Source organism: Hippopotamus amphibius, chromosome 3 (assembly GCF_030028045.1).
Source record: "Hippopotamus amphibius kiboko isolate mHipAmp2 chromosome 3, mHipAmp2.hap2, whole genome shotgun sequence".
Taxonomy (NCBI): domain Eukaryota; kingdom Metazoa; phylum Chordata; class Mammalia; order Artiodactyla; family Hippopotamidae; genus Hippopotamus; species Hippopotamus amphibius.
In genome coordinates, this window is record NC_080188.1 from 56,154,270 (window position 1) to 56,164,903 (window position 10,634).

General features: G+C 41.8%; 1 protein-coding gene across 5 annotated transcripts in view; it reads left to right on the forward strand.

Annotated features, from left to right (window-relative positions):
• The window catches only part of ARHGAP24 (Rho GTPase activating protein 24), a 476,239-nt gene extending 467,457 nt beyond the window's left edge, over positions 1-8,782 (forward strand). For all 5 annotated transcript variants that reach the window (XM_057728038.1, XM_057728041.1, XM_057728040.1 and 2 more), the window contains 2 exons: positions 1,755-2,829; positions 8,034-8,782. In XM_057728038.1, coding sequence (XP_057584021.1) covers positions 1,755-2,829; positions 8,034-8,277 — 1,319 coding nt within the window. In that variant the 3' untranslated portion in view covers positions 8,278-8,782. The remainder of the gene's footprint in view (positions 1-1,754; positions 2,830-8,033) is intronic.
• Positions 8,783-10,634: the final 1,852 nt, after the last annotated feature.

A 10,634-nucleotide genomic window follows, 5' to 3' on the forward strand; every position in this document is an offset into this window, starting at 1 on the left:
AGAGAAAGAAAAAAAAAAAAATCCAGAACTGATCCCAGAATGGACCAGTTCAATAGGTATTGATACTACTATTTCTGTTTCCTTAGCGTCTCAGCTGTAAGTGTCCTTCTCCTTGCCTTGGGTTTTTTTTTTGCGTAATTCTGTGACCAGCAGAGGTTCCTTTATTGTTCGTCTGTAAGCCTCGGTGTGTGGGGAGGGAGAGGGTACAATAGTGGCTCCTTCTCCTGGGAGTGAGTGAGCAGTGGCGCACTGTTATTTCAGTCAGGCTTGGAGGTGCCTGTTGCAGAGGGCGCTGGTGGCTCAGGCGTACACAGAAAGTCTTAGAGTTGGGCCTCTCTCGGGGTTTTTTCTTTTTGATGCTGTTTTTTTTTTTTTTTCCTCTCGGCAGCCTCCCTGCTGCTGGCATTGCAAGGAGTTTTAATCTAGCCCCGCCCGAGTGCCTGAGGGTGCTTGTTATCCCTGAGTGCCTTAGGTGGCCCCCAGGGCGTCTCTCCACTGCCTGTTGCAGAGGTGCCGAAAGAGAGGGAGAGGCTATGCGCGCGGCTCCTCCCCCGCGCCCGGGAGCCTGCAGCCTCCAGCCGCCATCATGGCCGGGCAGCTCTCAGGGACAGGCACTGCTCTCCACGGACCTCTTCCCTCCTGTGCTCTCGGTCCGTGACCCTACCGGCAACAATGTTTCTCCCCCTGAACCAGCTCTCCAGTTCCCACGCTCCCGCTCCTGGACCCTCCGTTCAGCCGCGGATGGATGTCTCGGTCCGGGAACGCTGAGCTGCGCTGCGGACCCTCCGTATGTTTCTCACTCCCTCCCGTCTGCCACAGCTCCGCCGCTTCACCCTCTTTGAGCCCTCGTAGATGCCTCCCTACCGGCTATGTCGGGCTCCCCGCTGCCCTTTCTGGTGTCCGAGGCCGTCTGCTGGTGTTCAGCTAGTTCTCTGTGGGAATGACTGCGTCCTTCCGTGCATTCCCAATGCAACTGTGGAGAGGGATGCACTCCACGTCTCTCTACTTCGCCGCCATCTTGAGATCCACACTCTCCATATTACCACAAGCCTTTATTTAATTTCCAAATTTATTTAATTTCCAATTTGATTCAGAACATTTTTGTCAACTGCTTTTATGGAGGAGAGGATTCTTGTAGGTCTTTATTACACCATTTGCCTAATGTCACTTAAAATGCTCTGAAGCTTTCAAATACTGAGCAAAATTTGCATGGAAATTCATTGTCTTGCTATATTGTAAAGACAGACCATATATCCACTAGAGATCATACGGGGTTCCACTTCGAGATGCCACTAAAATGACTTGATGGTTTGAGGCAGTTGTCAGATGAGAGATCACAGTGACTTCTTCAAATAAAGATTTTTCATAATTAAATGTGAAACTTGCAAGAAATGTTGTGTGATGATCAAGACCCTGGTCTTTGAAACTAGTTAATTCTGGGTTCAAGCCCTGCATTTTCTCCTTAATGGCTTTGAGATGTTGATCAAGTTACTTAACCTTCCTAAGACAGTAATAATAAATAACAGTACCTATTCATAGATTTTTTTAAAAAAAATTCAACCTAACTAACAAAAGTAAAGTGCTTGGTATAGTTCGTGTTAAATGCTCAAGAAATTTTAGCAGCTATTGCTATTGTCATCGTTAAGAACATGACCTGAATGTTCACCTGAAAGTGGCTCATTGAGTCACATTCAAAATAGGAAATAAATCAAAACTCTTTCACTCATCCTACTTTGTTTTCCATGCCATTCCAGGCACAGTGGTGGTCCAACAGTTGATGTCAATGATGATTAGCAAACACGATCGCCTCTTCCCCAAAGATGCAGAGCTGCAAAGCAAGCCCCAGGTTGGAGTGAGCAACAACAACAACGATGTTCAGAAGAACGCCACGACGGGTCAGCTACAGAACAAGGAGAACAATAATACCAAGGGCAGTCCTGGAAGGCGGTGCTCTTGGGACAAGTCCGAGTCTCCCCAGAGAAGCAGCATGGATACTGGGTCCCCCACAGCTCTATCAGGCAGCAAAACCAACAGCCCGAGGAACAGCGTTCACAAGCTGGATGTCTCCAGGAGCCCCCCGCTCATGGTCAAAAAGAATCCCGCCTTCAGTAAGGGCAGTGGGATAGTCACCAATGGGTCCTTCAGCAGCAGTAATGCAGAAGGACTTGAGAAAGCCCAGACCACTCCCAATGGGAGCTTACAGGCCAGAAGGACCTCTTCCCTGAAGGGGTCTGGTACCAAAATGGGCACCCAGAGTGTACAGAACGGAACGGTGCGGATGGGCGTTGTGAACACCGATACCCTGGGGAACCCGGGGAATGGTCGCAGCATGAGCTGGCTGCCCAACGGGTACGTGACCCTGAGGGAGAACAAGCAGAAGGAGCAAGCAGGAGAGTCGGGCCAGCACAACAGGCTCTCCACCTACGACAACGTCCACCAACAGTTCTCCGTGATGAGCCTTGACGACAAGCAGAGCGTCGACAGTGCCACCTGGTCCACGTCCTCCTGTGAAATCTCCCTCCCTGAGAACTCCAACTCCTGCCGCTCCTCCACCACCACCTGCCCGGAGCAAGACTTTTACGGGGGGAGCTTCGAGGACACCGTTTTGGATGGGCCCCCGCAGGACGACGTTTCTCACCCCGGGGACTACGAAAACAAAAGTGAGCGGAGGAGTGTGGGCGGTCGAAGTAGTCGTGCCACCAGCAGCAGCGACAACAGTGAGACCTTCGTTGGCAACACCAGCAGCCACAGCGCACTGCACAGTTTAGTGTCCAGCCTGAAACAGGAAATGACCAAGCAGAAGATAGAGTACGAGTCCAGGATAAAGAGGTGAGGAAAACCTGGAGCCCCAAACTGCCAGAGAGGGTACCACAGCCTCCTGCTGTGAGACCGGCTCACCCAGAGGGTTAAATATGCTGACTCCAGAGTCAGAGACCTGGGTTCAAGTCCCAGCCTCACCATTTGTAAGCTGTGGGACTTTAGGAAAGCTCATTCCACCTCTGTGAGTCAGCTTCCTAATGTGTTTTAAATTCTAGTAATATCTACCGCAAAAGCATGTAAGAACTCATCGCACAGGGTCCCTGGCACAGAGCAGGTGCTCAGTAATGCTGTCTCTGGTTGTTAGTAAATGTGCGGATTGATGTTTGACGGCTGGGAAGAAGAGCATGAGGTGATGAGTGGGCAACAAGGAGTCTGTTCTCACAGGAAGAGGATGAAATGCGGGTAAAGAGAAGCTGGAGAAGTAAACAGATTTTGTCGTTCATTCTTCCCATTGCTGAATGCTTGGTGAGTGTCTGCTCTCTGCCAGGCTCAGACCCAGGCCCCAAGGATTCAGCAGTGAATAAAACAGACAAAAACTCAGCCCTCGTAGAACAGGCTTCCTTTCCACTGGAAGTGACAAATAAATAAGTAAAATAGGCCCCATGCTAAGTAGAAGACTAAAGCAGGGAAGAGGGGTAAGAAGTGTTGGTGGGAGGTAATGCTAAGTGTAGGTGGGGGCCTTAAAGGAGGTTAAAGAGGCAGATGTGCAGATCCCCGGGAGAAGCGGAAATGCTGTGAGATGAGATGGGCGAGGGGCTCAAGAGAGGTGCCTTAGAGCCTTCAGGATCATCTTAAGTCTTTGGTTTTTAATCTGAGATTGGAATCCACGGAGGTTTCTGACCAGAGTGATGGCATGAAGTGTATTCCTATGGACAAGGGAAATTGTAGTCTAAGTGGGAAGCAAAAAATATGATTTATAAGGAAGCAGTTGTGCTGAAACCTAATTGCTATCAGTTATCTTCTCATAAGATGGCCAAGGTAGGAATTGGCTTAGCAACTTCAGGGAAGCAACCTGGGCAAGATAAGGGGTATTGGCTGAGCATCCTGTGTTGAGGGTGCCCCTGACTGTCAGAAATGCTTCATCATCTTGAGAGGCAGGAATACAGAGGATGGAGCCCAGGACTCACAAATACAACCCTGTGCTGGAAATCTCAAGATCACCACACCCCATGATTTCACCAGGGTCACAGAATTACAAAACTGATTGTTTTTATGTTCTCCTTTCAGCGTCGTATAAGGGAAGGATACTGCACTCTCAAGAGAAGGCCTGAGGCTCAGTTCAGCCTGCAGTAGCCCCTCTAGTGGCCTCAGTCCCAGTCCCAGGCTGTGCCTTGGTGGACCCCTTCCTGTTTAGGATCCTCATAGTTTGTAAACTTCAGTCTTTGTCCTGCTTCAACTGCTTCCATGGCTCCAAACCCCACGTAGTTTCTTTTTTATGTATAAAGTTGACCTGAATGTATTTTTTTAAATATTTTTTAAAATTTATTTATTTTTGGCTGTGTCAAGTCTTAGTTGTGGTATGCGGGATCTTCATTATGGAGCGCAGGCTTCTCTCTAGTTGTGACATGCAGGCTTCTTTCTGGTTGTGGCGTGCAGGTTTTCTCTCTCTCATTGTGGCACGTGGGCTCTAGAGCGTGTGGACTCTGTAGTTTATAGCACGTGGCTCTCTAATTGAGGCATGCAAGCTCAATAGATGTGGCGCACAGGCTTAGTTGCTCGGAGGCATGTGAGATCTTAGGTCTCTGACCGGGGATCGAACCCTCATCCCCTGCACTAGAAGGCAGATACTTTACCACTGGACCACCAGGGAAGTCCCTGACCTTAATATATTTTAATGTTTCCCACCCATTTATCAATTATCAAGCCAAAAGATACATATTTTTAACAGCTATGGTAAATTAAATATAAACAAAACTACTGCTTATAAAGATCGAAAAATTGCTTTCTTGGAAAAAGAAACTTGATTTGAATTTTCCTATTTAATGCTGAGTGACAAGAGGTTTAAATAAGAAGAAAAATGGAGTCACCAACTTATAAGGCTACTCTTCATTTTGAATGTAGTTTTTGGAACCACTAGCTACCCGATCTCTGAATTGATGAGAAATTAGCACTTAGCACTGGAAAGCAAGAGATAACACTTGAAACTTGCATTAGGATAGGAATACATTATTCTGAATGGTTGCAGAAGTGCACGTTCATTTATGAGAACATTGGTGCTGCATTTATGTTCTGAGTCTATGATGCATTTCAGAGACTTTGATAAAATAATGGAAACTTCCAACAGAATGTCATCTCATTGGCCTCTTTCACTGTAGTATTTTTACCTACATGAAAAGCAAAGGGAGAGGTCCATGGTAAGGTAGGGCAGAGGGGCTGCCACATGACCAAGCCACAGAAATCTAAGAAGTAACTGTTCTAGTTAATTCTTGATCATTCCTGTTTAGAATTATACATTTCTCTTTAAATTCATTTCAATTTGTCTCTTTCAACTCTACCCTACAAGTATTGAGGATAGATGATAGATATAGATGATAGATAGATAGATGACAGATGATAGATATGTACATACATACACACACACATACATACATCCCTAGATAGACAGAGAGATGACAGAGAAATACATACCACCTTACTTTATCAATCATTGATGTATATGATTCTTAGTTTTTAAACATGTGAGTTTGATGTTTCTTTCCCCCTCTCCCAAATGTTTGCATGTTTATCATATTGTGGTCAGAGAAATTCATTTGTATAATATCAATTATTTGGTCTGATAAGCAGTATTTATTAACATTATTGGTTTGGGATTGTATATATGACCAATATATCAAATTTGTTAATCAAGCTCTTCAAATCTTTTACATTTCTCCTAATTTTCATCAGATAGATCTATAATTTCTAAGAAAAATATCTTAAAATTTCCTAGTTTTTGTGGATTTATTTATATTTATAATTTTGTTATATTTTATATTGAATAACGAGGCTATATGGCTAGATGAATAAAAGTTCAGAATTGTTTATATCTCCCTGAGGAATTGATCCTTTTATCATAAACTAATGGTAATAATGCTTTTTGCCCAAAAATATTTTTCTGATATTAATATTGCTGTATAGTTTTTGTTTTGATTAATAGCATCCTGCTATATATTTTCCATTAACTTGCAAACTTTATGTTTCATTATTTGAAGACATATTCTTTTCATTCTGGAGTATTTTTATCCATCACCCTTTTTATTTCATTGCCCTCATTTTCTCAATTTTCTCCTCTACAACCCTTATTAAAGTATGTTGGACCTTCTTAATCCATTCTTCATCTCTGTTAACTTCTCTTTCTTATATTACATTTTCATCTTTTTTCATTACTTGAGGCATTCTGGGTAATTTTTCTCAGAGCTGTTTTCTCATTTATTTATTTTCCCTTCTGCTTAATTCTGTCACTTTGCTCAGCCCATGAGTAGAGTTTTTGTAGTTTTTTGGTCATAAAGACAATTGATGTTCCAAGCTCTCAGATGAATTATTTTCAGACTTCTGCCTCTCTTATACTGGAGATCTTCTCTTTCCCACATGAAAAATAAAAACCTAGTTGCAGCTTCTAGGGCTTCTATCCAGGAACCTCTCATGTGCTTCCACTTACTGTTCTAAATTTGAGTTTCTTCCTTGGTTCTGATACCTGAAGATGCTCCTTTATTTCTTTTAACCTTGCTATGTATTTTAAAAATACTTTTCTTATATATTTATCCAGCATTGGTCTGTGCTTGCAGTGGGAGTGGTTTCTTCTGTTTTCAACTCAGTTTACTAGATTCCTGGAAGTGTCATATGAGTGCCTGATATGTACAAATGAATTAGTATAATTTTTAAATAATTATCTTTCTTGGTATTTAAGCTTGAGTTTCTTCCAACTTTTTTAGTTCTAAAATAAATAGCTTTAGAAAGAAAAGAGAATATATTGTAAAATAATTCTGGGTGACAATCAGCACACTACCAGGTTTTTAATGTAGAAAAATGTGATCATGTGATCAAAAGAGCCTTCTAAACTGATTATGGAATGTGACTTTTTTTTAAATTCTAGTTTCTTACAAAGGGAGAGCAGATTCAACTTTAAGTATTCTTATAATTATCTAGATGAAATATCAACACATGGGGCTCATTATTTCAAAACAGAAAAATAATTGAGATTTTAATTTGAAAAATATTAAAATAATCAGATTTCTGATAGCTGCATGTGCATTGGCTTTTCAAATTTCAGTAGTATGGCAAATTCAAACATACTCCTGGGACTTTAGCTCAGAATAGGAGAAATTAAAATGTCAGCCATTACCAAGACATATCACCTAATAAATAAGTACTTAATATTTCTCCTTGAACAACAACAATAATAAATTATGTTTTGGAACTTAGTGATTATGGAGAAAACTCTGCTTACAGGAAATTATCTAAAATTCTGCAATTATCCACAAGAATATAGCTATCAATCTATAAAAATATAAATCTAGAGATCTTAAGATATATTAGCTTGAAAGGCAGGGAGAATTGCAGAAAAGTAGGCTACTTAGGTGGACTTCATTGTCACAGAATGTCAGATGAATTACTTCTTTCTCACATGTAATATCTGCCTCTCTTGTTAACATAAAGTGGCTACTTTTAATGCCACTTTTATATGATGGGACTCTATATGTCCCAGAGAAGTCCATTCTTAGCAGTTGACTTAACCTCTGTAACAATGACATTTTCACTACCATTCTTTTTCCTTTGATAGAAAGCTAAAATAATTGTCCTTTCTTTCTTCCAACTTTATCAGACTCCCCCCCTTTCTTTTAGTGAAGCCAAATTTACATTTAACGATTCAGGACGCTCTGTGGTTGGGGCTGCCTCCTGCTTGTGCCATTCTGCGCTCCATGACATTGGTTTCTGACTTCGTGCTGAAATTCATTAATTCACTATCAAGTGACAATGAAGTGCTCCCAAGAGAGGCCTTGGGGTCTTGTCAGAGTGATAGTAAATCATCTTAGGAATTAGCAAAAAATACATACACACACAGACACACGCACACCCCTTTTGATCAGTGGACCTTGCATCATTGATTTGAAAGGGCTCAATCCAATTTCCTAAACGTTGCAGAGACAGACTTTAGGAAATATTTTTTTTATCCCTTTTGTATTTCAAGTGAATAAAATTGCTTTATCTCTCATTCCCTCCCCCACCCTGTGTAGCTTAGAACAGCGAAACTTGACTTTGGAAACAGAAATGATGAGCCTCCACGATGAACTGGATCAAGAAAGGAAAAAGTTCACAATGATAGAGATCAAAATGCGAAATGCCGAGCGAGCAAAAGAAGATGCAGAGAAAAGAAACGACATGCTTCAGAAAGAAATGGAGCAGTTTTTTTCCACGTTTGGGGAGCTGACAGTGGAACCCAGGAGAAACGAGAGAGGAAACACGATATGGATCCAGTGAGGCTGATTTCTCTCGCTGTCTCCAATGGCTCTGGAAAGGACTCTGGGGGTTCTGGTGGGAATATTGTATGAGATCAGGTGGCTGGTCACCTGGCTGTACAGAGCTCCAACTGGGGAAGGCATATTATTTACAGACATCACCCATGCATATCTGCAATGTGTACCAAAGTTGTATCATGCCCCGTAATGCTACTGTCAAGTGTTACAACTGGATATGTGTATATAGGGTAGTTTTTAAAAAGTAAACTATAAATGAGAAGCATATCTCAAGAATTATTTTATTGCAAGTCTTGTATTTAAAATGTTAAACCAGTATGTCGTTGCCATTTAGCTTGCTTTCAAGCTTTACCCCTTGCACTTAACATAAGCTATTTTTGGCATTGTGTTATCATCAGCTTATTTTATAGATCAATATTTTTATTTCCCCTTTTGCTGAGGAAATGAAGATGAGCAGATATATAAATATATATAAATATATAAGATGAGTTATTAAATCAAAAACAATACTTTGTGGCTGTGCTGTTTGTGCCAATAGACCTTACCATGACCGAAAAGAGAAATGTAAATAATTTTATAAAATACAGTAGAATCACCAGGAACCTTTGAATTGCTTTATAAATTCTGCCCTTGACACTGCTCAGTTTTCTTGGTGAGATGCTTTGACAAAGGAAATTTTGGACTGTGTAAAAAAGTCCCCTTCTTAAGCCCCCTTGTCTGCCTTCCCCATTCCACAGATGTATGTCACCTATGCAGGATGCACCTGAGAGGGGAAAAATGGTTTAAAAAAAAAAAAAAGAGCGTTTCAGCAGTCATGCCTTGAATTACTCTATCCTTCTGCTGGATGGTTATGAGACCTGCCATTGGAAAGCTGAGAACAATGCTTGCTAATTATGAGCACCTGTCCTCTGCTCCCACCTCTCCCCCACCCCATCTCCCTCCCAGCCCCACCCCCAACTGCCCTCTGGAACTCCGACCGTGAGCTAGTATTACCGTGGCTCTCTCAGTGAAACTGCTAGAATGCGTGCCACATATCCTCCTTTCACTCAGGCTGACTGCTCCATTGTCATCTAAGATTCTTTCTGAACAACAGCGGGCAAAGGCAGTTTGCAGCAAGAGGGAGGTGATGGAGGGAAAGGGGACCAGAAGGAAGAGCAGAAAAGTTTGGAAGAAACTATTTTGCGTCTCATTTTTTACAATATTGTTCCTCCCTGTTTAAAACATATTTATTCACAATAATTTTTAAACGTGAACCTGTAAATGCCCAATTTTGATAAATTTGTGAGCGTCAGTAATGATGACTTTCCGGAGGCACCCGGGACTCTCTGGAGCTGGAGTTTGGGGAGAACAATTCTATACAGTTCAATGAGGCAATGATTTTGAGAAGTAAAGCAAATAAGATTTTTCTCACACTAGAACAAAAAGGTATACTTGGAAATAAATACTACTTGAGTTTATGGAATTAGTGTTGTTTGAAGGTTCTATGTATTTATTTTCAAGGGGAGAGTAGACTTCACAGACTTCATTCTTCATGTGCTGCTTTTGTTTATATCTTTACACTGAGCAAGCTTACGTGGTCCTTTGGTATCAGCCACTGTCTATATAGCACTACCTTCTTTATCTTTAGTTCCCTTTTCTCTCTCTTTCCAATTCTTTAACAAGATACTCTCACCTGGATATCCTACAGGAAATTCAAGCTCAAAATGTGCAAAAATGATCTCAATCTCTCTCTCTACCTTTTCCTCTTTTCCCAGTCCCTATCTTAGTTAACAAAGACTCATCCAGGGAGCTGTATGATACAATAGTTAAAATCAAAGCCTGTGTAGTCCAACTGCCTGTGTTCACATTTTCTCCAATTTGCCAGCTGTTACTGAATTTTCCATGCATCCCTTTTTTCATCTGTAGAATGGGAATAATAAAAATACTGCTTTCATAGCCTTGTTATGTGGTTTCAACGAGGTAGCTTGTATTAGGCTGAGAATGGCACCTAGTATACAGGAAGGACTCCATAAATATTAACTCATATTTTTCTCCACTCTGTCCTCTTCTTCACTTTTAAATTCACTCACCAAGCACTGTCTAGTCCACACATCCTCACCTTTTTCATCTGCTCCCTTGATCAGTTTCTTCCCATCTCTCGAAGAAAGCATCACACCCAGCCACTTGTGTTCCAGTGTCTCTCCTCTACTTTCATTTTCAGACTGCCCTTTCTATGTCACCCTTCTGACCATATCATAGCCTTGCTAATAACATTTAAATGGTGTATACGACTCTAATCTCATTCCTACCACTTCCCCCATTCCTGCCATGCCATTTCATGCCTCTGGAACGTCCCACCTTCTATTGCTGTGCCCGTCGTGA